Source organism: Castor canadensis, chromosome 7 (genome assembly GCF_047511655.1).
Source record: "Castor canadensis chromosome 7, mCasCan1.hap1v2, whole genome shotgun sequence".
NCBI lineage: Eukaryota > Metazoa > Chordata > Mammalia > Rodentia > Castoridae > Castor > Castor canadensis.
The window spans coordinates 79509173-79536726 of record NC_133392.1 but is presented as its reverse complement, the minus strand read 5'-3'; the positions used below and the strand labels follow the sequence as shown (position 1 = coordinate 79536726).

General features: G+C 48.7%; 1 protein-coding gene across 2 annotated transcripts; it reads right to left on the bottom strand.

Annotated features, from left to right (window-relative positions):
- Positions 1-12975: 12975 nt before the first annotated feature.
- On the bottom strand, positions 12976-27016 carry Cxcl12 (C-X-C motif chemokine ligand 12). 2 transcript variants are annotated; one of them, XM_020185954.2, is made up of 4 exons: positions 26830-27013; positions 23153-23270; positions 21061-21147; positions 12976-15836 (listed from the first exon to the last, which is right to left on the bottom strand). In XM_020185954.2, the coding sequence occupies exons 1-4, from the start codon at positions 26888-26890 to the stop codon at positions 15821-15823; spliced, it is 282 nt and encodes a 93-aa protein (XP_020041543.1). In that variant the 5' UTR covers positions 26891-27013; the 3' UTR covers positions 12976-15820. The 2 variants fall into 2 exon arrangements, with proteins under 2 accessions (XP_020041543.1, XP_020041542.1); XM_020185953.2 differs by lacking the exon at positions 12976-15836 and adding an exon at positions 15843-18472 and having other exon boundaries at positions 26830-27016.
- Positions 27017-27554: the final 538 nt, after the last annotated feature.

The window sequence follows — 27554 nt, the reverse complement described above, 5'->3', positions numbered from 1 at the left end:
TTGGACTTGGCTGCCACATGGAAGAAGATCTCAGAAAGGCCGTCCGGGCAGGGATGGTTGCAGGTGTAGCATGGAGGAGGGTGTCCACCTGGTGGAGCTCACATCCAGTGTGGGGACAGACCACAGACACAGAAGCAAATGAAGGGGAGAGCTGAGGGCTGTGGAGGCGAGGGAGAGGCAGAGGAGAAGATCCAGGAGGCTTCTCACTAGAGAGGAGGTCCAGCTTAAGGATAAGCAGGGTCAGGCAGCTGACCTGGGGAGTCTTGGGCAGAAGAAGGATGCAGGAGAGGTCCCTGGGGAGGCAGAAGTGAGGAGGTGTGACTGAGGAAGGGGAGAGACCGAGTGACTGGAGAGAAGGACTGTGGGAAGTCCTTAAAGGATTTCAAAGAAAGGACTGTCAAGTTCTGGTGTTCTGTAGCACAGTGGGTGAATATACTCACCAATAATGCAATGTACAGCTCAGAATAGAGGAGAGGATTTTGAATGTACTCATCACAAAGAAATGGCCCAAGTTTGAGGTGATGGATGTGTCAATCGCTTTGAGTTGGTCATTATTCCATGGGTGTGAGTCAAAATGTCACAGAGTGCCTCATAAATATGTACAAATACTATGTATCAATCAAGAAGATAAAATTGAAGCAATCAATCAATAATTCATGTAGAACATTTTGATTTAGTGTCTATAATGAGTGTCTACTTTATCAAGCATTGGAAGAGAACCCCAAAGCAGGACAAGGTGAATCTTTCTGTTCCAGAATCTGCACTTTGCTGCCTTTGAGGGACTTTTCAATTTTGTGGGAGGAAAGAAATTGACCAGATGCAAAATTCTAAAGAGTGCAAAACAGTTATCAAGGCTTTCCTGGCATTGTTTAAAATTACTGCTGAATATTATTTTATAAATTCTGTCTTCCATCCATTTCAACCTTTGTTTGACTTTTTTCCTCCAGATTCTCATCAAATTTCTACATGTTTTTCACATTACAGAAGGCCTTGAGGAGACACATACACTGAGTTTGGAAGTTTCTGTGTTTCTAGTTCAGATTGTTGCAAAACTCAAATGTCCCTAAACCTGTTTTCATTATACTGACCATTGAGGACATGTCCAAAGAGTCACTATTCAAAACCAGAGCTGACCCAAACCTGGCAGCTGCCTCTGGTTCTTCTGAGGGTTTGGATTCACTGTGACCTTGGGATAGCTCTCAGTGTCCAGCCTAAACTTGCCAAAGATGCTTTTTCTGTTGCCATGGTTTGAGTATCATTTGTCCTGTTGAAATTTGGTTGCATGTAGCAGTGTTCAGAGGTGATCAGATCATTAAGAAGGATTAATGCAGCATGAGAAAGGATTATTATTCCAGCCCCACCCTTCTTGCCGCCTCTTCCACACACACCTGCTTACCCTTCTGTTTTCCTGCCACGTTCCAGAGCAGCATGAGGCCCTTTACCAGATGTGCCACTGACCTTGGACTTCCAGCCTGCAGACCTGTGAGATAAATTAATGTATTTCCTTGATACCCCATCTCTGGTATTCTGTTATCACAACCAAAAACAGATGAAGGTATCCATCTTGTTTCGTTTCACTTTGATGCGGAATGGTGGAAATATGTGAACAAAAATAATGGGGAAGGAATACTTCAGTGCTGAGAGTTTCAAATATGTGCTTCACTTTGATCAGGTGCTTGTAAAGCAGCTCGTGTTGTGGGCAGAGGAAATAAAAGTCTTATTTTCCAGTCTGAATGGGACATTTCTACCTGTCATCCTAAGCAGGCTCTGAGCGCAGCCAGGTTGAGAGGTAGGTGTGGAGGGACCCTGGTGATGGAGGGCTCTGTCTCATTTAACTTGGAAAGTTCTTTTTTCCCTGGGAGGTAGGGGAGACCATCTGGCTATGCTGAGAGGGATCCGTTTTTGTTATGCTGGCGTGAGGAGGTGCTGGGGGACCCTGGCAGGACAGCTGGTGGAATGAATTTGCTGAGGCCGGAACAATTGGGAGTGAAGGGTAAGATTTGGGAAACTGAACTCCCAAGAACACATGTCTTCAAAACAGGAGAGATCTGGGGTTTGTGAACCATCAGCAAAATTGAGAAAGGGTAAAATGTAAAGGAAAGATTTTTCTATTCACAGGTGAAGTTGCTAAAATGACTTTCAAGCACGTACTTCTTGACGGCAGACTCTAATTAGCCATTCCTTCCCATCCAGAATGTCACAGGGACAAGTGGCTCAAGGGGCCCTGGGGGCTGGGTCCCAGAAGTGGGGTTGCCCCAGCTTCTCTGAAGCTGCAGTGGGTAGCAATTTATCTAACCTCAGGCCGTTTGCTTAAATAGTCTCTTCAACAATTGAAATGTCTTGCAATGCATTTATGTTGGTTGAAGACTGAATCTTAGGAGCTGGAAATTTCCATGAATTCAGGGCCAAGAGATATGAGGGCCCAAAGCCCAGGCTTTGATTTCCTAGGAGTTTTCTATCCTTGGTTACTTCAAAGATCTCGGCCACTCCAGTCAGAGCACACTGGGAGAAGCTTAGGGGAAAAGACCAAGTGAGGAAGCTGCAGCCCTGTGCCCCAGCTCAGCTTCTAGGAAGGAACATCTTCAGCACACACCACTCAAGGAACATCACCAAGGCACCTACCACTTCACTGAGACATGGGTCTGACCATAGATGAGGCAAGAAGAGTACCTGAGAAAGAAGAGAGCCTGAACAGGCTGGCTGGCTGAAGGCCAAGGCCGAGGAGGGGAAGTCTAGTGAGGATGCACTCCCTGGTATGACAGCATACGGAGTGTCAAAGCCTCGGGACCAGCACCATGGAGAGACAGAGGGTAGGTGCACAGTTGACCCATGACAGGCTTGGGTCTGCACCTGACCTTGGGTGGCCCTGCCTGCCAGAGTCAGCCATTCTCTCCCAGGCAAGGCAAGTTCAATGCCAAGTTCAGGCATCTAGACCAGCTCTCCCTAGCCCTGGCTCGGAATCAGCACATGGGAAGTAAATGGCATCGTCTTAGTGTCAGCATCCCAACTCAGGTAGTGTTTCATGCCTGTGTGTGCCAGCCTGTGTGTGCCAGGCCCCTCAAAATTCAAGTCATGTACCCCTGTACTCCAGGACCACTAAAACCCCAGCAGAAGGAAAGATGTGTTCAATGCCCTTTGGGCTCACGGTAACCCCTCCTGTCACTACAACCTCTCCCTACCCCAACACGTTCATTTGCTCCCTTGATGTCTGTATCTCCAACACATAGGAAGGAGAACCAGATGGATTATGCAGACAGCTTTGGAAACGTGGACCCAAGGCTCTGGTGTTTGACACAAATGGCTTAGGAAGGGCTTCACCAGCCTGTTTCTTAATCTGAAAAATGGAAATACCAGGGGCATTAGTCAGCATGTATTCTGTGTCTGACACATAGAAAGGTGAGATGGATGCTGGGTTGGTGTCCTTACCTGGACTCAGGCTCCTCCCTGCCCCCTTCCTGGGCAGTCAAGGGCTGTCCCTTCTTCCCGCACAGTGTGCTATGGATGAGGAGCCTCAGGCAAGAAGATAGGAGTGGGGCATGGGGTGTCAGAGCCATTCAGACTTTCCACCTCTCCAGTGTGGTTTGTGCCATGTGTCTGGCATTCCTTCTCAAACCCTGTCAATTTCTCTCTCCTCTCCCCAGCCTTCTTGTCTTATACCTGGCATATAGGGAATAGGAGAAGCCCCAGGTCAGGCTGGGGTACAAATGCCCCGAGAAGCAGCTCTGGTTTGAGGAGAGAGCAGTGGGGGAATGGAGGCCAGGGGAGAAGGTGCAGTAAGGCCCTGGGGCTTGTCCAGAGCGGGAGAAGGAGCAGGAAGATGGGAATTGAGAGAGCAGAGTTGTCTGGCTTTCCAGGCATGAGCTTAGCAGATACCACAGACTCATTGACTCCTTGTCAGGGTGGCCATATGGTTTATCTTTCAAAGTAGGACAGTCTGAGAAAGAAAGGAGATACCATCAATCATTTTGCTGGGATAACAGACAGACCCTGGGTTGTCCCAGACACATCAGGTGCATGATTCTCTCACTTTGAGGGCTTGGAAAGACCATAGGAACAGCATCATGGATACCCTTGATTCTCACTTTGGGAATCTTGGCGTTCCATCCTTCCCTTGTGGGTTCCTAAGTGTGTAGACCTAGGGCATGGGTGTGTGGTGATCAGGCTTAAGAGTCAGCAACAAGCCCTACAGGCTTGTTGGCAGGGATCCAGTTCCCTGTCCTCCTGCTTGAAAACTGGGGTGGTGTCAGCAGGAAAAGCACAGAGAAAGTACTGTACCATTCCTGTGACAGTTCAAACCTTAGGTTTATGCCCAACAGAGGCACAGATGAGGTATGCTATTTGTTTGTTGGTACTGGCGAGGGTGGGGGGGAGTTTGATCTCTGGGTTTCATGCTTGCCAAGCAAGCACTCAACTACTTCAGCCAAGCCTCTAGCCCTTTTTGCTGTGGTTATTTTGGATATAGTTTCTCTCTTTTTGCCCAGGCCAGCCTGGTCTGCTATCCTCCTCTGTTTTATGCTTCCTGCCATAGTTGGGTATTACAGATGTGTGCCACTACACCCAGCTTTTTTTTAGGTTGAGATGGGGGGTCTCACAAACTTTTTTTGCCTGGGTTGGCCTGGAACTGTAATCCTCCCAACCTCAGCGTCCCAAGTAGCTAGGAGTGAGTCACCAGTCACTTAGCTTAGAATGAGTTTTGATTCAGAAATACCTGCTTTGGGATCCAGAACTGCAGCTCCACCTGCCTGTTGGCATGTAGAATCTCCACAGGGCCTATCTGAGCCCGAACATCCCTGTTTATAAACCTGGTTAGTGGTGTCTTGATGACCATACGGTCAGTGCTTCACTCTGAGTGACTAAATGAGATACTGGTATGAGCGCACAGAGCAGGAGGTTTAACATAGCAAGCAATCACTACCACATTTTTTATTTGGGTGTGTAACATTTCATTGTAAAGCCTATAGGCTTTTTTTTTTTCTCTCTCTTTAAGGGAGAGAAAAAAGCATCAATAGATGTATACCTCAACTGTAAAACATTCTGATTTTAGGGAGATTAGAATTTTTAAAGTGCTTCTCAAATCAGCTAAATCCAGTGTTACCCTCTCCTGTCCATTCTTCCTTCCACCTAGGAAGGGAAACTGGGCTCATTGTTGGGTTTGTGCATACTAGAGCAGAAAGCTTTTTTGACCACAACCTATGATAAAAAAATCACATTTTGTGACCAGGCACTGGTGGCTCACACCTGTCATCCTACCTACTCAGGAGGCTGATATCAGGAGAATTGTGTTTCAAAGCCAGCCTGGGCAAATAGTTCCCAAGACCCAATCTCGAAAATACTCAGTACCAAAAAGGACTGGTGGAGTGGCTCAGGAGGTAGAGAGCCTGCTTAGCAAGTATTGAGTTCAAATCACAGTACCACCAAAAAAATCCTCCCATTTTGCCTCATTATGTGCACACACTCACACAGATCATTCTCCTTTTAGTAGGTATGACACATTGCTAGCATTGTCCTCTTTATTCTCTTCTTTCTTTTTTACTTGGTGCTATTTCATTTCTCAGAATTTCGGTTTCTGATAGGCTGTATGAATTCCACAGCCCAGCATGTCCTCTAACGTGGACTCTCATTTTAACTTGGAGCTATCCTTAGGCTCTGCTGCTGTGCAGACTGCAAGGAATGGTTGTTTGGTGCACTAGGGCCAAACAACTCAGGATGAGCTGTCCATCACACACGGAGTTCTGAGCATCTGATCAGAGCGGATTATGAAAAGCCTATGAGAACTGGACACAAGCAAGGCGAGATGTGGCTTAATTGCTTTTACCTGTAGGCCAAGATAGGCACAGCCCTGGCCACAAACAGAAAAAGCAGAACAGCTGCGGCTCCTATGCTTGCGTTCAGAGAAGCGGGAAGGCAGGTTTCTCCTGCCTCTGCTCCACCCTGCTTGCCGCTGTTTATAAAAGGCCCTGAAGGAGGATGGGGGCTTTCACTTTTTTGCCTTTGGCTTTTACTTTGGGCTTTGGAGGGGTTTGGGGCTTTGGCTTTGGCTTTTTGATGTGGGAAGCTTTTGGAAGGGAAAAGAGTTGCTAAAGGGAAACTGCTGAAGGGAAAAGAATGGCTAAAGAGGGGTGGATAGAAAGTCTGCACTGAGAAATTTAACACAGGCCTTAGAAAAGAAAGTCAAAGAAAGAACTTTAACATAGGCTTTAGAAGCTAAAGAAAAGCCAAAGAGAACATGGGACAGTGCAAGATAGAGGACCGAGACTTTGCAAGTCTGAGCACTGAGGCTTTAAGAAAGCTAAAGAGAGAATGCTAAAGAAAAGCTGCAAGCCTGGGGGCAAAAGACTTTAAGAGGGATTAGGCTAAAGATAAGCTAAGAGAAAACATGGGGCAGTGCGAGCCTAAGGGAAGAGGTTTTAAGCAAGGTTTTAAAGAGCTGCAAGGAATAAGGCCTTAAAGTATAAAGATAGAGAAAAGAAGCAATGAGGGCTGCCCAACACACCTGACCCCACTTTCTGTCTGTCTGTCTATCCTATGTCTTTCCTGAATCTCCAGTCGCCCCCAGTTAGCCCCAGTTAGGTTCAGTAATAGCCAGGAGCGAGAGAGAAAGCCTTGCTCTAACAAGGGAGGGAACAAAAAACAGTGCCCCCTCCATATCACTGATGTGTCTCTGTGTCCATCACATGGGACAGTGCTGCGTACTCCTGGAATTGTTGGATGACTGAAGGTGGGGCTAAATGGACACAAGCTGTCCCTGGAAAGGTCAGCCGGATAGAAAGCACCTGATCAAGGTGTTCCTTTGTTCCCCTGGGAACTCAGTCCTGCTGACTTAGGTGAATGCATTAGCGTCCAGTTCTCCTTGTCCTCCTGAGCAGGGGCAGTTCCCATAGCCTGCTGGACAGGTGTTTTTTCAGGAAAAACTGGAAAGAGCTGGTTGCTGGCAGGCCTCATTCCTGGTGCCAAGATGCAGGCATGGCACTAGAAGGTTCTCATAGTGGCCAAGAGAGCTGCTGCCCCAAGGCTCAGGAATGCTCAGAATGATTGTTCTGTGATGGCATACATGCCCATGTGACTGGGCCTAATGATGCCACATTTGGGGAGCTGCTTGGGAAGAGGGAAGGAAGAGGTCATCTTGTGGCTGATCTGGAGCCTTCAGACTGACCAGGGAAGGCTGTTCATCCTCCTGAACCACTTCTCTGGCAGTGACTACAAGCTGAGCCACCACTTAGGAATGTTGGGTACAGCCTCCACTGCCAGTCACCCTTCCTGAGTTCTTGACCCTTCCTTTTGCACCTCCCCAGAGGCTGCCCATCCCTTTCAGGTTGGCTGTGAACATCTGCCTTTATGCCAAGCCAGCAGCCCAATAAACTGAAGCCTGCACCTGGGCAGAGCAGTGGGGAAGTCCCAAAAAACTCTAGAAGGGAGGCAGAAAAGTCTCATGGGGATGGGCTCATACTTAGAGCCAAACAGACCTCAGTTGGAAGCCCTGCTGTGTCCACTTGTGGAGAAACATTGGCTCCCAGTAGATGAGTCTGTGTAGAACAGCCTGTTGGCAGTTCTGTTTGACAGTATCTCTGGAATCACCCTCCTGTAGGGGTCTGGCTATATCCCATGCAGCCATGCACTGATTGGAGTCAATCCTATGTCAGGGCACAAGGAACAGACACCTGGCTGTGGCTATTACCCCTCCTCACCCAGTGACCAGCTGCAAAGCACAAATTGGGCCCCAGTGAAGTGCTGATTGGGGAGGGAGGAGCTCTGTGATGATGGTCCCTCTCAGGAAAAGGTTCCTTAATCTGGACTTGTAGGAAATGAACCACAATAGTTCATCACACACTGGGACCCCAGGGTCACATATAGTGGATTCTAGAGAAGGATAGTGTGTGATCACTGACAGGCAAATATCGGAGTAAGCTGGATTTGCACCTAAAGAATGACTTACAAAGGTGGCCCTGAGTGTGCAAAGGAATGCACATCTCAAAGGTAGATGTTGTCTTATTGTGAAACTGAGCAAAGAAAGTGTCTGACATGTGAACGTCCTGTTGACTAAGCATGCAATTGTGCCAAATCTTTTCTTTGGAATCTTCTATGTGCCAGCTGGAAAGAACAGTTGGTGAAAGTGCTGGACAAAGTCCATGGTGTGGGGAAGCAGACAACGAACAAGAGGATCTGATCAGGTGTGCTGTGGGGAAGAACAGCAGGAGACAGCAGGGAGGATGGGGCACCTGCTAGGGCTCTTCTAACAAAGCCATGTGGATAGAGACCGTGGGAAGGGAGGAATGAACCATGTAGTATGTCAGCAAATATCCTCTGCTGAGGCAGGGGCCTGGCCTGTTCAGGCAGAGCAGGAGGTGAGTGTGTTGTTGCAGCTAAAGGGTCAGGTCAGAGGCATAGCAAGGGCTGGTGGTACAAGTCTTACAGGCTCTATTTTTCTGTGGGAGCTGGGAAGTGTTTACATTGGGGTGCCATGGACTGCCATCATCACAGGCTGCTGTTGAGCGGGGATATGGTGAGGGGAAATGAGAGTGGACTGGTCAGCAGGTTAGGGACACTTGTGGCTTGGACCAGGATGATAGCAGTGAGAATTGACTAGATTTTGGAAGTGCCTTGAGAGTAACTGAGTTTGTTAATGTGTTAGCTCAGGATTGGGAAACCTCACTATAAGGTCTTTATTTTGAACCACTGGAGAATAGAGTTACCATTTGCAAACCGGGATGAGCAGGTTGGGGGAGAGGAGAATTTTCAGAGCGCTATCCTTTTGCAGATGCTACATTTCAGAGAAGGGGCTAGGTGTGTAAGTCTGGAGCCCAGAAAAGAGATCTGGGCTGCAGACAGCATTCTGGGATGGGTGTGTTAGAGGCCAAGAGAGCAAGTAAGTAAGTTCAACTGGTACTGAAGAGTAGCAACCTGAGACTAAATCCTGGGTATTCTTATGCTTAGATGTTTGGAGGAGGAAAAGGAAACAGTAAAGTGCTGTGAGATAGCATGAAGCCAAAGAAACAGTCAAGAATGGACTCATTGGAAAGTCAAGCAGAACATGTGTTTGCAGGAAGGTGGTCAAGAATCTCACATGACATCAAAGGACAGTAAGCTGGTAATTGATAACAGGCTTTTGGATTACCCAATGTGGAGCTTCCTGATAATCTTGAAAAAGGACAGTTCTAGCAGTGTTGGTGGTAGGGCCAACATTCTGACTGGAATAGAGTCAAGAAAGGAGGTGAGACAGTGGACATAGGGAATGTAGACAACTCTTTTGAGGACTTTGTATGAGAGGCAGAGAATCTTAGCAGACATAAGGGTAGATGGATGTAATACAGAGCTTTTTGTTTTAGTTTTAGTTTTTTTTTTTTTTTTGCTGTCTTTGGCTCTTATCAAAGATGTTATAGTCTGTCGGCATGCTGTAAACTGAAATTTTTATGGTGCAAAAGAGACGCGGAATCTGAGCAGTGCTGACGCTACTTTCCCAGCGTGACAGTAATCAGAACAGGGCTGCTACAGATTGGATAGGCAGGTGGACAAGAGGGAAAGTTTGTGGAAATTACCGCATTCCTCTCTTTTATTCTGTGAAGTCAGATGGTCAGCTGAGAGTGAGGAGGGACGGGAGAATGAAGGTTTAAAGAGACAAACATGTTACAAGCACAAAGGAGAAGGAAGAGGAAACAGGAAGGGGAAGTGTGGTGGGGTCACCTGCAGCACTGACACTCTGGTATCATGAATTTAAAGAGAACAGGGATGATTTTTTCTGAGCTCCATCAGCTTCAAAAGTACAGATGCCACATGGACTGGGTTTGACTGGAGGTGAGTCCTATGGCAATTAACAGCTACCTATGTTTGTTACAAGTCCTAGTCCACACACAGCACCTCTTGCCATCCCGCCCAATCCCCTTCCATTCACAACAATAACAGAAGGGCAAGGCTCCATTCTGCTTTATTTTTGTTTGGTCACATGAGCCAAGAAGTAAATGCAACTCCATTTGCTCTAAAGTTAGCAGAGTACCCTGTTAAAAGTTGACAGCAGTTTCTGACTCAATTAAGAATACCAGGGTTTGGATGGGGTTTTGTTGGATCATGACCTGGGGACATCAGCTCTCTCCTCAAGTGCTAAACATCCACTGTGACCAGGCCCTAGGAATAAGGCCTCAAGCAAGAGATCTGGAGCTTACCTCCTAGCCATATGTCCTAGTTGGGCTGGAGCTCTGCACATGCCAGCAAATATTCAGCCACCACCTCACTGGTGGTGCTGGCCAGTTGGTGTGGTGCTCATGAGTCCTTCAGTGAGGGAAGAATGGGCTGGCCCTAAATGGACTCTCTGCACCTTCTATACCAGGAGAAACTTGGGGGATGCCTCTGGGTCTTTGATCGATCCTAATAGGGTAGCAAGCATGGGCTAGGGCACCTCTGTAGTTTGAATGACCTATCCTTGGAGTTCAAACTGAAGCCAGGAAGAGGGCTCAGAGATGACCCTGGGGGAGGCACTGCAGAGGGGTTAGGGGATCTCCAGCAACTCCTCATGCAAGCACCAGACCACAGCCCCACCTCCCTGCCTTGCCCACTTTGCTTAATTGACTTAGTGATGGTTATTAGGGTGCAATTGGCAGAAATCCTTATTCCAGCTGGAGAGGGATTTACTTGAAGCCCAGGGAACAAGCAAGGGCAGGGAGTCCAGGTCACAAGACACCAATGTCTCCTCAGAATCTCCACAGGCAGCCACATCTCATTGCCCTGGCCAGTCTCCCCCTCTCCCATCCCCACATCCCCACCTGTCCCTAAGTCCATTTCAGAGCTGTGATTCCCTCTGTTTCTTTGTCTCCTGGCTGCCCACAGCCCTGGACGCCAGGTCCTCAGTTGTGGGCCAAGGACCAGGAGAAGTCCATGCTTTTGGAACAACAGCTCTGCCTTCTGGAAAATCAGAAAATCTGATTGCTCACAGTGTGCACCAGATGTCCATGCTGTCCAGCTGTGTGGAGGAAACACTCTCATGGAATTTCCTGACTTCCAGGACCTTATCACCATAGAACTCCAGCTCATCTTCATGGCCGTTGTGTAGTTTGTACCTCACAAGAGGATGAGGAGGCTGAGATGCTGCTCCCTCCATCCATCATCCCTGGCTGGTTCCATCCGAGCCATGCCCTGGCAGAAGAAGCCCTGTTTCTAACTTGCATAAGGACACCACGTGGGGCTCAGTAGACCTCCCCTGTAAAGAATCTACTTCTCTCAGGTCTCAGGTTCATTTGCACATTTTTAGGGAGCCCTTGCTGATGCCTAAATTAGAGATCTTTCTGTTCTGAGGTCAGAACGCCTGAAGCTCCTGCTGTATGAGAATGCCCACTTTCCTTCCATTTGGTTCCCCCGAATCAGAGAGAAAGGGAGCCCTTCTCACCATCTGATGCTGAGCCAGTGTCGGTGAGGGAATGGTGACTTGACAGTGTGCATTTGAAGAAGGACACTAGTCACTGACCTAATGAATTCCATTTTGTCATCTCAGACTCTGTTTTTGCATCTTTAACTTTTTCTCTTGAGTCCCTCCCTCCTGCAGTCACCTTGGATTCCAGGAACAACAGGACTGAGCTATAAACATCTTTATGTCAAGAGTTGAATCTACCCACCAGGCAGCAATGACTTTCTTTTTGGACCCATTTTTTTATTTTAATTTTATTTTATCGTTTTTACATTTACTTACATGTGTGTACATTATTTGGGCCACCTCCCCCTCCCAAAAGCAATGACTATCTTACTGTGACAAGGCCCTGCCTGACCAAGATCACCGACTCTGTTAGCTGTGCATACTCCAACCCCTCCTTTGTCTCCTGTTCTATAAAATCCCTGATTCCTGTTAGCACCTTAAAGATGGCCTTGGGGGGTCACTAGACCCCTTTGTCTATCTTTTCCAATGTGACTATATTTGAATAACTCTCTTGTCTCTGCCCTACACTATTCATCTCTTCAACTGGTGTATTGAGCCAGGTGGCTGAGTCTAGTCTGTTGTGATTCTCAGAGCTGGGGCTCTTGCCCTAAAACTTGAATAACAAAATCACAAGGTGAGCAGAGATAGAGAAGGACTCAGGCTCTTATCCACGCATCTTCATACCCACAGGTGCAATGACCCATGCCATCTCTTTTGGGGCTCTAACCTGTCTTCCTTTCTCCAGTGCATATGCAACTTAGCACTCACATGACATCCACTCTGTAAGTAAGGGGGTAGTATGGTCACATCTGGGCCAATAACACTCTAATCTTAGGCATTTAGGGTTTTTGTGCCAGCCTCTCCTTTCCAACGTGGTTGGCTGTAGACTAGAGAGAATGTGAGAGAAAGTGTTAAGGGCTGGTGGAATGCTCAAGTGGTAAGAGTGCCTGCCTAAGAAGTGTGAGGCCCTGAGTTCAAACCCCAGTGCTGCCCCCCCCCAAAAAAGTTAAACATAATATTGTTCCAAAAGAGTTCATGATGTATTTGTTTAAGAACCGAAATAAGAAGCAATAGCCCTTGTCTGAAGGGCTCACACCCCAATTCCCAGGTTCTGGATAGGGTGGAACAGCAGTGGGCAAGTAAATCAGCCTCTGTCTTCCAGCAAAACGTCTGTGCAGGACAGGAAACATGCAGAGTGCTATGATCCTCAGTGGTGATGGGTGTGTGTTTTACAGGAACCTCTGCTGCTTCTACCAAGACTGACAAGTACAAAATTGGGGTTTCCTTTCCCACAACTGTTGGGCAAATTCCTGGGACCTTGTGGAAGACCAACTTGCCTTTAAGAAGCAACTCCAACAAACTGCAGATCACGCCAAGAAAAGGAAGCCCCTTGCGTGCTGAGGACCAATTATTTAGCAGGGACAGGTCTGGCCCCAGAATTCTGGGCTGTGAGTAGGATGGCCTGCTACTGACTGACCTCTGTTGCTAGGCTTACACAACCCATCGGTGTTGGGTTTAAGAAAGAAAGTTCAAGTCTGGAAAATTCTATGTGGTAACACTCATTTCAAACTCTTAGAGGCTGCATTTGAATACAGATCTTTATTAGGAAAATTATAAGTGCAGATACATCGTTTTCATTGATATGACTTCAGAATAGAAATTGTTTCTCAGAGTTGTTACTTTAAAAAAAAGCACACACTGCATACAGGAAGCTGCCTTCTTCTGGGCCATTTTCACATTTTCTGGGAGATGCAATTTAAACAATACAAAATACAGTATTTATCACATTTAACACTGACTCCACAACTGCTCAGAGACTGAGAGCCCAGAGAGGTTGGGAATAACATGTTTTCTAGATGGTTTTGTCCACTTGGCAAGGTTGGTGGTCTGCTTACGGGATATGGAGACTTTTAGGGAGCAGTTCTATGGATGGGGCTCCCTTAGCAGTTCTATAGGAAAAGTCAGGGAAGCTGTGTAGATGGAACAGGTCTCCCAAATCCTCATCTAGCTGGAAGAGGGTACAATCCTGGGAGGGTGATGATCTTCCATAAGGGAAGCACCAAGTAGAAAATTCCATCTTGGAAGGGTCAAATGGGATCCAATGGAAAGCTTAGGTCTCTGATCCCACAAGAGATCACTGCAACCTTCTGATTCAGAGCCTCTGTTCAAAGCTGAACACTTTCTCAGAACATGATCTCTGGTGAACAGGTAGTCAAGCAGTGAGTTATTCTGAGCCTCCTTGTTGGTGTCTCAGGGTCTGGCAGGAGCAGAACAACAGTGCAAACAACACACGGTATACATTGGATTCCAACACACAGCATGTCTGTGAGCTCCCAGCCATCTCTCCTTCCCCATGCAAAGACTGGCAGCAGAGGACCACCCTGGAGGTTAGACAGAGCCCAAGGGAATGGGTATAGGCAGCTACAGGATCAGGAGGGGCAGCTGGTTGTCCCCTTGCATTTTGAAAGCAAAGGGGAGATTAGGGTGGGGAGACTTTTCCTTTGCAAATGGCCTATTTAAATGCCTGTTTGCTTCAGACAGGCAGTCTCCAGTTAGCAGGCTGATTAGGAGTTGATTGTTAGTGGAAGAATTGTTACACAAATCAGTCTCCCTGCAGTTTCTACCCTTATCTATTTTTCCCTTATGGAAGAGAAACAAATATGATTTCATCCTTAACTGTAGTTAAGATTTGGGGCCATGCTTATTTTTTTCTTCAAGCAAGAGATTTAATGGTCCTTGTTAATGGAGTCTGAGGGAAGATGCTTCTATATTTTCCATGAGAGAATTTTTAAATATCTTGGATTACATAGAAAATGACTGTTCCACTGGAAATTCCAATTATTTCATGTATAATGCAGGAGCACTGTAGTGACGGGTTAATTTCAAAAGAGGTTTTGGAAAACCAGTACTGTATTAATACAGATTCTTCAGGCCCTAGTTTTTCAATATAACTTGGCTGGCTTGAGAATTTTAATGTTTGTTTTAAGTTAGGGGAAAATTTTGGTGGATGAATTTATGTACAGTGCCCTGTCAACTGGTGAGTCACTAAGTTTTGTTCTCCTTTTCCACCTTCTTCATTTGAAGACTCTTAACTGGAGTCTTTAATGGAAGGAGAAAAGAATTAGTGAAACTGCCTGAAAAAAACAAAAGCATGAGAAGCCTCTAGTGTTACATTTGTAAGCAGTTTAATGTAACTCTATAGATTCCTCAGCAAAAGGGAAATGCTTCAAATGTCAGGACCTTTAACCTTTCTTAAAGGAAAGCATGCAGGACTTTCTGGAAGTACAAGACGACATGTGGCAGCACAGCTGACCAGGTGAGATGACAGCATTGCCCAATGGTGAGAAAGATAAGATTGGATTTTAATTGAGAGGGAATCTTCAGGTCAGGACTGATTATTTTATGAATTAGATTTTAAAAATTGCAATTAAATTGAAAATTGTTTTCCTGTTATTCCCAAAACAATGTTGAATTTGGTGCCAGGGAAATAAAACTGCAGTTTTAAGAAATCTTGAGGCTCAGTAGTCCTAGGAGGTCAATCCTGGGCAAACCACATTCCTTTGGGCTTTGTTTGCTGGTCCACCTTGGTTCTGTGACCAGTGGGGAAACCAAGACTGCTCACTTTGACCACAACCTTGATCAGGAAGGGGTCAAAGGGCCCGAGGGGCTTCTGTGTCCTCACACTCAGCCTTTGCATTTGAGGAAGGGACAGTGCACACACCGAGACACTGGTCACAGATGAGGACAGTGGCTGTGAACAAAAACACAGGTATGGACAGCAGACAAATTTTAAACAAGACACAGATGTGCACAGTGTTTTCAGGGAACACCAAAACATTTTCCTTTCCTTCTTGGTGCCCAGTTTAAATGAAAGCTTTCATCTTGAGAGAGTCCTTTTTCAGGATCATGGAGACATTCTTGGAGACACATGACGATGGATGAGAGAGAGAATGATGAGAAGAGCATGATGGATGCAGGGGGGAGCATGGGATGAGGGTGGGTCTCACTGCCCTGGCTGCACTTGGGGAAGCCCTGTGATCCTCAGGGAGGAGGATCCCTGGCTCCCAGTTGGAAAGGGGTGAGCCTCCTGACTCAGCTCAGAGAGATACAAAACTCAGGAACCCCTAGTCATGGAAGGGTTCCATGGGAAAGATACTATAATAATGCAAATAACATAATGGTCTCAAGCTTAAGTTCCTATCTGTCACCAATGACACTGGATAATCAGACTAAATGAAAAATAAACACCATGTATTTTGTTACATAATCAAATGGTGAGAATAAGGCAAACTGTGCAAAACAGGGCCCTTGGAAATGCATTCAGCCCTGCCCAGGAGCAGGGGAAGTGGCTGCAGGCCCTTCCCTAACACTGACTTCAGACCTGGGCTCCTTCTGTAAGGTTTCCTCAGGCGACTGACCCACCTCTCACATCTTGAGCCTCCTGTTAACAAGAACAGAGGAGACACCATTAAGGCAAGTTTCCACCACATGCCTGGGACAATGTGCCTGCTCTAGCAGGCAGATGACCAGCAGAAGCCACAGGGCCCCTACTATTTACTTACGGCCATGTGTCTTCCTCCTTGTGGCCTGAGAGAGCAGGAGTATGGGGGAAGACACAGACAGGACTAAAGCAGAAGGATCTGATGAAGGCAGAAGCAAAGAAGACAGACACAAGCACAGGGCATGGCAGACACACAATGGCACAGGGAAGCATGGCACAAGCACACAACAGGGAACACTGTCTTAACCTTCCAGGGCACTAGGGTTAGGACTGGGGCCTCTCTGTCCGAGGGTGACAGGACTGAGGTTAAAGCCATACATCATCATGGCATTGACAAGAGCTCTATGGCCCCGGGCATCCCCAGGCCTTGGCACTCCCTGAGATGGAAGACTACACTTACTTCTTCCATCAACCTCCCACACTCTCCCTTGGGAATCTCTCAGCTGGCACCACTCCAGTGGCCTGGGGTAGCCAGAGGTGGCCTCACAGGTGATGCAGGAAGCACCTGTGCTGGGTAGTGCTCAGCAACCCGTACCTCTCACCTGGCTGCTGACCTGCTCCAGCTCTTCCTAGTTTCAACCCACCATGGGATCCAGATTAGGCTCTTCTGCGCTTCCATGGAGACTCTTGTCTTCAGCGGGCTGGGATTCGCCCTTGTAAGCACTTCATAAGCCTCTTATGAGACACAGAGGTCCCAGGGAGTCACATACAGATGGCAGAGCTGGCTTGTACTTCCTGATAAGTGGCTCATTCTCTTAGACCCTCCTAGACAGTTGGTTCCCCCTGGGGTTCAGTGGGGTCCTCTGGACACTGCAGAAAGTGGCTTGCCACCTCAGGGCAGCCTCAGCCTGGCCCTAGGTTGTTAGAGGGCAACAGCTCCCCCTGATGCCCCAGGAGGGACCAGTCACCCCCTCTAGGCAGAGCTGCTGCCAAGGCACAGGTCTGATCTTCTGGGATGACCCTAGCCAAAGTTCCACAGACCAGACTATAGCTGGCTTCCCCAGGAAGGATGGCAGTCCTGGGCAGCCCAGCTAACAGTCAGATGCCTAAAAATGTAAGGAGTGCAGGAAGAGGGGGAGCCTCTGTTTACCCAAAGGCTCAGTCCTGCTGTCCCTAGAGTTGACAAGGAAGGATGAGGGCTGGGATTGCTGCCCAGATAAAAGGGACAGCAGTGGGCAACACAGGGCCTTCCGTGAAGCTCACTAGCAAGACTCTTCTCCAAGAAGGAGAATGGACGGCTGTACTTGCTTCATGTTGCAATCACAGGGGAGCACACTAAGGCACTCAGGGACCTGGGAGAGTCTGACATGCAGGGCCTTTGGTGGGTTTCCTTTTCCTGACATGTGTTTGCCCCATCCTCCAACCACTTCTTCTTTCTGCCTTGATTTATTGAAATTCCTATCAGCCATCCAGGGTGCAGGGTGAATGTGCGTTTATGTGAGGTGAGGAGAAAGGTCTAGAAATTCAAGGCGTTCTTTTTCAAAGCATTACTGAAATCAGGGCCTTGCCCTCCTGTGTGGCCTACAGCTTTCTAGTCCAAACTAGACACTTGGCAAAAAAACTCAGACAAATTGGCAGGGGAAAGGAAGTCGGGTGGAGGAAAGTTCTAGAACTTAAGTGGTATTCATTGAAGACAAATATTTCCTGTGAGGAGTGAGACAGCTGTGCCCTGGGCCTGGAGCACACACTGTCATGGCTCCCAGCAGAAGGGGGAAGGGGACAAGCTAGGAGTCCCCGGACACATCTGTCCTCCAGGTGGGGACTCGTTTAAAGACTATAGGGTGAATTGCCCAAGAGGACATTCCCTGAGAAGCACTCACATCTGTTTTCTGGAAGTGCATCGTCGTTCCCTGCTGATCACCCCATACCGTCAACCAAAACCCACCCGGGCTTCAGGCAAAGTTGCTTACAAGGCCAGGGAGGAAGGCTTGAAGTCCCTTCCCAGGCAGCAGTGCCATGGAGGGCCAGGCGACAGGTACTTGGGAAAAGCTTAGGCTAAGAACAAGTCAGTTATCAACTGTCCTGAGATGGTAGCTGTGGAGAAGGCACTTAGTGAGTGCCCCTCTGCTGGCCTCGAAGGCCCCTCTGTGCACTGGCCAGGCCACACTTGGTCTCCACAGGAATGCAGACTTCATGTGAGCCCCTTGAGCTCCTGGCAGGAGGGCTCAGCTCAGGGTGATGCCCAAACCACTAGCAGGCTGGGTAGGCTGGGTAGGTCCTGAACACACAGACTCCTGGCCTGGGCCCCACCCCAGTCTCTCAACACCTTTCTTCATAACTTAGCAGACCAAGAGGGGTCTTTAAAAGCACATAAATACAGGAGCTGGTGTGGCCACCAGGGTAGGAAAGCTGTCCCCCAATGGAGTCTGAGCACCAGTCCAGGGTGCAGGGGGTGGGGGGTCCTGCCCTGGAGGAGGGGGAAGAGCGAATTTACAAAGCGCTGAGCAGAGTGCACTGTGGTCCGTCTCGAGGTGGCAGACAACTAGTTTTTCCTTTTCTGGGCAGCCTTTCTCTTCTTCTGTCGCTTCTTTTTTCCTATCTTTTCTTTTTTCCCCACTTTTTCTTCTCTGTGCCCCCTTAGATAAAATTAGTAGAACCATTAATCATGTTGAAAATACACAGGAGTTTATCTCAGTCTGCACAATATTTAATACTGGCCCGTGAGTCAGTTTAACTCTTCAGTCTCAGGCCTGGAGGCCCCTGGGCCAAGCATTGTTCATAGGTAATTCATTTAACTCATTAACATAAATGAGAAATCTCCCCACTTCAAACAGAGGTTAAACGGGCTTCCATGACCATGTTGCCGTCAACTGCTTACAGTGACTGTGCATTTGCCTGGCTCCTCTTCCCCACAAGAATCTAGCTCATGGAAGGGTGCCCAGGGCCAGGCTGGAGTTGGTCTTGTATCTCACCCACCCTGATCTCATCAGCGGGCTTCTTTCCAAAGTTGAACTCTCTTTGCCTTCTTTAAAAAAAAAAAAAAAAGAAAAAAGAAAACCTCTGCATTTCAAATCAAATAACACTTTGGAATTTGGAGCCCTGGATTCAGATGGCTTTCAGAAGAGGAGAAAGAAGGTAGCCAGATCCCATCTTCTCCTTTCTGGATGCCAGGAAGCACCTCTGAGGGTGACTGGGATTGTTCTGGAGAGCTAGGGAGTGAGTTGGTTAGCTGAATTTTATTAGAGCAACTGGCTCATGACGTCACATTAAAATGATTCAAGCTGAATAGTATTTAATGATTTATGGGGTGAGGCTACCTGTTCCTGTTATTAACTATGGCTTGGAGTCATGGGATTTTTACATGGGAAAATGGGAAAGCTTGGTATTACTGGGGTTGAGTCTCCGGAGATTACATGACAATGTTAGGAGAACTGAGAAGCAGGAGGAAGGGGAAGAGGAATTAGTGAATCAAATATTATTCATCAGAAAACTAACACTGTACATCCATTGGATTTAAAAAAAAAAAAAGGAAGCAAAATTGCAGATTTCATCTGCTTGTGAGGAAAGCTGGTGCAGTGTCACTCACGCAGGGACTCTGCAGAAGGATCCACCACACCTGACCAGCAGGTGGCTCGTCTTCACCGTCTGTGTGCTCCGTCTCTAATAACTAATTCATTTTATTTCAGGTAAATAATTTCCCACATATACAGTAGGAGATTCATAGCATGAAAACAATTAGCATTTTATTGCTAGTGCATATAATGTCACATTTGATACAATTTCAGTACAAGTGAAAAAATACACTGTGGCTAACATTGAAAAGCTGTAATCACATTTATATGTCATATATATTTCTTTACAAATTGCCAGTAGTTTAAGATCATAGATAAAGGTTATCTACTGACATTACTATGGCTCCACTTCAAATATATGAATTGTTCAACTACAAATATATTCTGAAATACATTTGTTTTCTAAGAAACGTAAAAAAAAAAATGTGCACAAAAATATATATAAAAATGCCTTGCAAAAAGTTACAAATACCACCAGGGCCATCTGTAGATCACATGTATACAGGGAACTTTCATCTTGCCCACATTTCTGATTGGAACCTGAACTCCCTGCTGTGGCTTCAGGAGGAGGGGATTCATGTCAAGATGTGGATTCATTCATTTGTGTTTTCACTTCTGATTTCAGAAACCTCAGAGTTTGTAGAGCTGCCATGGTATACACAGGCTTCAGAGGCAATCAGAGGAACCAACCTCCTCGAAGCAAGTGATCTGATTTGAATTTACATTTATTAAAATTTTGCAAAGACTTGTTTTTTGTGGGAAAGGCAAGGGTATGATCTCACATCCTCCAGGAGGGACTGGCTCCATTCTGGAGTATGCAAAGTGGGATCTTACAGAGGGCCCTAGGAGGGGGGAAGGCAAAGGGAGAAGAGGGAAGCAGGCTGGAGCCACTACCACTCTCCTTCCTGCCCGTGGGAGGTGGCATTGATTGTGCTACAGAAATGAGAGGCAGAAGCGAGAGGAAGCATGCTTTTGGAGGCAGGGAGAGGGCAGGAATGGCCAGGGGAGGGTCTTTGAGCACAGTTCTCAGTGATAGCTTCTACATGGAGCCCCCAGATCCAATCATCAATCTTGAAAGATGAGGTGAATGCAGTGGCCACTGCCCAGACCTGCTCTGTGTGAGTCACAAAGAGGCATCCCCACAGGGGAGGGGTGTCCTGGCTTGACCTCTTCCTCCAGCCTCAGCCTCTGGAGAAAGGACACTTTCTTGAGCTCACTGAGAAGCTATCACGTGACTGTGCCCAGAGGCCCCAGGGGAGGAGAGGAGAAGCTCCAAAACAAACCAATACAAATCTTGAAGTAATCATTGATTTAAAAAATGATAATGAGACTGATGATGATGATAATGATGATGACAAGGGAAGTGACTGGTTGGGATAATACAATTTCTTAGAAAAACCCCAGTTATAAAAGCTCCAATGTGACGGGAGAGAGCATGGATGTATACAAGCTGCAGTATCGTACCATATGCTATAGGTGTGGTGTCTATAAGCTGACAAACCTCAGACCTGACCCCTGATCAGTGCTGCCCCACAGGCTCACCTGCCTGCAGGGTCCAGGCCCTCCTCCCCCAGCCCTGCCCTTTCATCTCTCACAGGTGTTAGCCTTCCTCAGTGGGTCTACTGGAGAGTCCTTTGGGCTCTTGTGCTTACTTGTTTAGAGCTTTCTCCAGGTACTCCTGAATCCACTTTAATTTCGGGTCAATGCACACTTGTCTGTTGTTGTTCTTCAGCCTTGCGCTGCCAAGACACAAGAGGTGACAGTGTAGAGCTGAGAGGGGGAAAATGGCTCACTTAACAGTACCGTTACTGGGTGCTCTGCCTGGCAGGCTCAGTTGAAGAGCTGCTCAAGGTGTATTGGGAACTTGGGAAAACACAACCAGCAGTGTGTGGCAGGTCCCTGGCAGAGACAGGGAAGTGACAAAATCTCTATAAGGGAGACCAGGGTGAGGTCACAGCAGGGAACAACTGAGCCGCTGGCCTTTGAAGGAGAAGCAGGAGATTGGCAAGTGAATAAAGAGGAAGGAAAAACAAGAACAAATACTCCAAAGGGGTCCAAGTGCATAGGATGTAAAGGAAGAGTGAAGACAGGATGCCCAAGAAGCTTGTGGCCAGAGGTCAGGGGGCAGATGGCTGGGGACACTATTGGGAAGGTTATAGAAACTTCTGAAGACTGGCAAGTCACAGAAGCAGAATTTTATTCTGCTGGGCATTTGATAGCATGTGGAACAGACCTAAGGGTAACAAGAAGAAGTCTGCAAAATCTGGGGGGACCATCCAGTGAGGGGCAGGGTGGTGCAAGTAAAAGGTGACCCTATAGGTGGGGGAGGAGAAGTGCAGGTGCATGGCGGTAGTGTAGATGGGGGAGGGGTGGGGCAGCTGAAAGGTGATAGTATAGGTGAAGGTGATTTGCCAAAAAATAGTTTCTGGAGAGATTTTACAATTTACTGAATGTTCTATGGTATCATTTGTTTTATTAAAAGTTGACAGAACTTTCTACTTCTAACCACTCAAAGCCTCCTTATATGAAAACTCCTGGGGAGGGGTTGAACTCATGCTTCCAGATGCTTCTCCATAAATCCCTGAGTGTCAGGTAACTCAAACATCCTGCCCAGACACTGAGGAGTCTGCATGGACAACTAAGCCCTGGCACCATGGCTCAGGAACAGCCTCCTCCTCTTCAAGCAACCTGCTCATTAAATAAACAGGTGTGCAGGAAGGGTGTGGTTTGGAGCAAGGCACACGGGGTGCAAATCTCGGACAGCCATTTCTTAGTGTATCTAAGAAACTGTATCTGTCATCTTCAACTTTTAGGGCCACTGAACCAGTATAGCCTATTCTGCAAAGTAGGCCGAAGCCAGCTCGATTCATGCATCTTCAAAATCTCCTTCCTAGGAGATATTTTATTGTAAGCAAAGTAGTGAAAAAAATATTAATCTTTTAGGGCCCTAAACAATATTGTAAGCAATACACACAATTCAAAGAAGCAAAGGCTAGAAAGGGAAATGGTTGAAGTTGAGTGGGACGTTACAGCTTCATTCCAACTGCTGTGCCCTTACCCCATTTTTAGCATTAGGATATGTGAGAAAGTGAATCTTCCCCAGGGGACTCTGAGCCCTGACCACCCCAGGTGCAGACACAGGAGAGGACATGAAGTGGCCTCTCAAGCACATGGCTTTTGTCACACACCTCTCTTGCTGAACCCCAAGTGAGATCTTTGTGCCTTGTGGATGTGCGATTTGGGTTTTTCTTGTTTCCCACTTGAAATAAAAACATCAACATCCAGCAAAAACAAAAATTCCTAAGTTGTACTTGAAAATAACATGCAGTTAAGTGAACTGAAAACTGAGGTTTCACCAAAGATGATGTCAGTTGAATATGGGTCTTATGATCTTTTGCTACGTGAGAAAGGATTAATTTAGGGTATCAGAGCCCTGAAACTGGAGGACAGATGTAACTTTTAATAGCAAAGGGCTGGCTCATTTCCTGGGTTTCAGCCAAAACGTTGGCGAGCCTCCCTTTGGTGAACTCCAGTGGCAACCACCTGTGCTACACTGAAGGAGGAAGCTTCGAAAGAAGAGCCAAAAACCACTCCAATCCCAGCAGGGTCCCAAGGGCAATAGTTCTGATGTCTGATAGCCTTCTCAAAGTCCTCATGGCAATAATAGCTGTCCTTAATTATGCTCATTGTACTCCCCTCATTAGCTACAACAAACAGCACCAGGGGATGATGTTTAAGACTTACACAATCTGAAGGGCGCAGTTAGGAGCGTTGAGGATTTTGAGATGCTTGACGTTGGCTCTAGCAACATGACTCTCGAAGAATCGGCACGGGCATCTGTAGCTCAGGCTGACAGGTTTCCCTAGGGGAGGAGAGGAAGGACAACAAGGCCAGCATTACCCTGCTAGCATTGGGAATCTGACAGATAAGATGTGTGGGGGAGGGTAGATGAAGCATCAAGAGCAATGGGGTAAGGTATACATTCCAGATTCATCTCCTTCTCCTTGGGCAGCACAGGGAGTTCTGGCTGGGCTCTGGAGAGCTGGACTGTCCTGGAGTGGGGAGATTAAAATAGCAGCTACCTGTTCAAGTGTTTTATGATAAAGGTAGGAACTACCATTATCAGAGATAAGGGATTTAGTCTAAGACACCAAGATTCTCACATTTTCCTTAAAGATCTTTCTACTGAGGAAAGGAACAGAGAGGCAAGAAGAAGGCTCCAGGTTCCCTCCCCTCCCCCTCTGTGCGGGCCTCAGCTGGGAACCACCTCAGCTCCTGGAATGCAGCCCTCCCCCATCTGCAGTGTTCCCTCCCCACATTCACCTTAAGCCAGGACCTGGAAACCACAGAATTCCAGGTGAGGGCCTACCTGGGGTCCCCAGGGAGAGGCTCAGGACTCACCTCCTCCCCAGCACTTCCCCAAGGCTAGAGTCCAAGTGGCTCTCATTGCCAGAGCAAGGATGCAGTGGCCTCCTGGATCCCATTACCGTCTTTGTTTGCCAATTCACCAATTTGCAAAATGCCATAATTGACACTCATTAGTGTAAATTAGCAAGGGGCTCCTTTAAGGCTCACCCTTTAAGTATAGAATTGCAAGACGGGGGTAGGGGGTGGGGGGTGGGATTTGTGAGTTTTGTGGGGTTTTGTTTTTAAATTTTGTACTGTACATTTTACCCCAGCTCCACTTAAGATCCCAAATTATTTGAATTTGCAGCCCTTCCATCAGGGATTAAACATATGACTGACAATATTTGGTTCAGGGATTTAAAGTTTTTTATTTGACCATTGTCTTTTCACTTTTTACTTTTGCCTGTTTACAGAGATCCAGAGGCCTCAGCATGTTCTCTGTGGGAGAGGCTTACGTTTCTGCAGTAGCCTGGGAGCAGGAGTGGATTTAGCCACCAAACCAGGGTAAAAGCAGACACTTCCACTGCCACCCCCAGAGGCGACGCCTTGCTGTAAGAACAAGGCCTGGCATCAAGGTGCTGAGAGACACCAGCTATTCCAGCAACAGCTCTGGTCCCTGTGGGAAAATTGGTGCTGCCTTGTAAGCAGATCACCTGGGAAAGTGACTCTGGGAATGGCACCTGCCAGCCAGGGTAACCCAGGAGCTCAAGTGCCCCACTGAGCACTGCACCTCTGGGTTTCCCTTATTTTCCTGGGGTCTGGCTGAGTTGTGGGGGGTGGGGAGAGGGGAGCAGGCAGGAAGGGAGCAGGAGAACTGGAGCCCAGTGATGAGACGGTACTAGCCCCAACCCCACAACACTGAACCTGAAAGGACATAGCACCAAGTACTATGCTATGGAGCCCCTGCTGGGGGCTGTTTCTCGCCTGAGTCCCCATAAACTGGTCCCTCTAACCAAGCATTGGAGTTTAGGTCAGAAAACAGAGCCGATTTCAATCCCAAAACACAGGATCATCCCCACCCCCACACCTCTTATCTATGTCCTCCAAAGGCAGTCCCTATTCCTGCCCTCAGGTCGCCATCCCTGCTGATCAAGCAGGGAGTCTCAGCAGAGTTTGAAAGCAACAGTCCCCTGGGTGTTCTGACTGACAGAGCAGGGTTCTACCCCACCTCCAGCTTTTTGGTCAGCATCACTAATTTTTCAAACTCTTTTGGATGTGACTCCATGTACAGGCAAAAGTTCTGTCTGGCTCAGATGTCATCCTGAATTTGGAACCTTCAGCGTTTGGCACTCTAACACTGAGACAGAGCACTGGCCAGCTCCTCCAGGGCCTGAGGGCACATAGGCGTCAGGAGGTAAGGAAAAACAAAAACAAAAACAAAAAAACCACCCCGCATTCTGTGGATGCATACAAGGAGAACCGGACCTGCGTGGGGCACAGGGCACTGACCGGCCACTTGGCTGCCAAGAAGGCCACTCTGAGAGGAATGCAACCAACCCCTGTCAAGGGCAAGGTGATGTCTGTAGATAAGGCACCCTACCTTCTCTGTATACCCCCGCCCCCCCAGGACAGCTGCACCCAGGACTCAAGGACCTGCATTCTCATCTCCTGGCAGTTCCCTCAGAGGCACCATTCATAATAGAAGTACGCTGTGACGCTTCCATCCAAACCATTTCATTCCAAACCAGAGTGCCCATGACCTGGGGTGGGGGTGGGGATGGGGGTTATCAATAGGCAGCCTCCCAGAACTTTTCAGCAACAGAAAAAAATTCGAAATTGCCTTCAGTCTGGGTCATTAGTAGTTCTCACCAGCAATTCTTTATGCTTTTAAAGAGTACTTCCCACCGAGTTAGCTCAGCCTCTCTGCCGGGCGCAGCCCGGAGCACACGCGCGAACCATGCCAGTGTCCTGTCATCTAGGGTTCTCGAGAACCCAGCCTAGCACTGGAGCAACCCAGCCCAGCACAGAACACCTCTGTACCAACAGCACGAAGTGCTCTTTCCACCCTTTGCAGGAAACTTCGCAGCCCAGGAAGGGCAGCGGCCCGACTGACAGGGTTTTGTTTTGTGTGTTCAGAGGCAATGGTTTATTTTGTTTTGCGGTAGCGGTGTCCTGTAACAGCGCAGCGAGTTTTCTCTTCAGTGTCGAAAAAGCAAAAAGAAAGAAAAGCCCTCTCCCAGTGAAATGGGACACCGCAGCTCTCAGTGGCCCAAGGCCCGGGTGACTGAACGCAGTTGCAGCTCCCATTCCTAGGCAGAGCGCTAGGTGGGCCCATGACAAAGGCTCCCGTCTGCAGGTGTGTTTGCGGGGCTGGGGAGGAGCGTGCATGGCCCGGTCGACCCCTAGGCCTTTCTCCAGCTACCCTGGAAAAGGTATGGAAGCCGTGGGTGGACGCGTACCCAGGTCCGCGTCGCTGCAGACCACCGAACTGTGCAAAAGCGTGGCCTGGCGGGTGGTGCAAGCCCGCCAGCTGAGCTGCACCGCCCGCCAGCGCCTGGCCGGTAGCCCCGAGTGCGTGCGGGAAGAGGACCTGCTTCTTTTGGAGAAGTCGCGCAGCTGTACCCGACCTCACAAGCAAAACCAGCACTTCGGGGCAGGCATAAGGATCGCCCAATAGCATGTGCGCACTCTGCGCGCGGGACCTCGGAGCCCATCGCCTCTGGAAAGCGAGGTCGGAGCCGCCTGCAAGCAGGCGCCCGGGGCCGCAGGCAGGACCAGCTCTCCAGCCCCGCGCGCTCCTGCCCAGATGTCCCGCAAGGACCTGGTTCCGCACGCCGCTGGAGGTCCTGCGATCGCTCTCTGCAGAGCGCAGAGTCTCAGGGCGGCGCGTGGGGCCTGGGACACCGCACCCTGAGGGTGTGCGCCCTGCAGAGTTCCCTGTGTCACTTCCCCTGTGCCAAGCGGCGCACGTTGAGCTCGCTGCGCGCATTGCGGGCAGAGAGCTCCGGACCTCCTCCGAGCCGAAGCTCAGAGCCGGGAGCCCTTCCCGGGCCTCGGCTACCGAGCGCACTCACCGTCGCTGATGCAGAGTGCGGCCAACACGAGGGCCAGCACGGCGACAACCTTGGCGTCCATAGCGCGGACGGGCGAACTGGCGGGCGCACGGGTGGCAGCGGATCGGCAGGGGCCAGAAGCCGGGCGGGCGCGGCTGCGGACCGAGAGTGAAAGTGCGGCGGCGGCGGGAGGCGCTCGCTGGGCGCTTTAGAGGCGAAAACCAGGCGGGGCGGGGCGGGGCGCTAGGCAAGGGGCGGACCCGAGGGTGGCGGGGGGTCTCTGACGCGCGGCAGCCCCCCTCTAGCCCCTCCTCCGCTCCCCTGATGCTCCCCTGAAGCCCCAACACTCTGGCCTTTCATCTCAAGTCCTGCTGGGTCCCGCTCCGTGGACCAAGCCTGCAAAAAGGCTCCCAACAAATCAGTGAGGCTGATTGCTTATTGTTCCCATTATGCAGATGGAGAGACTGAGGGAGAGTGGGGGACGCGGGGAAAGCTGCGAGACGTAGCTTCTCTGTGATGGGGACTGAATGAACCCAACGAACGCTTTCCGAGGCAGCCAAGAGCGTCCTGTCTTGGGTGCTCGGGACCTCAAGCTGACCGACCACCGTCCTGATCCCCGGCTCCCGGCTCAGCTAGCTGTTGGGAGAGCATGGCCTAGTGGAATGCCACCGGTCTATGCCGTCAGAGAGACTCAGATCAGTAGGGTCCTTCGGACGTACGGCTGGGTGACTGCGGAAAGGACCCAG

What these genes read in the sequence shown, in the direction of transcription:
- Cxcl12 (XM_020185953.2), bottom strand. Translation starts at nt 26,890, where the DNA reads ATGGACGCCAAGGTTGTCGCCGTGCTGGCCCTCGTGTTGGCCGCACTC. An exon ending in AACTGCGCCCTTCAGATTGT is followed by an intron (nt 21,148 to 23,152) that starts GTAAGTCTTAAA and finishes GTGTCTTGGCAG; the next exon opens with CGCAAGGCTGAAGAACAACA. An exon ending in CTGGAGAAAGCTCTAAACAA is followed by an intron (nt 18,473 to 21,060) that starts GTAAGCACAAGA and finishes ATTTTATCTAAG; the next exon opens with GGGGCACAGAGAAGAAAAAG.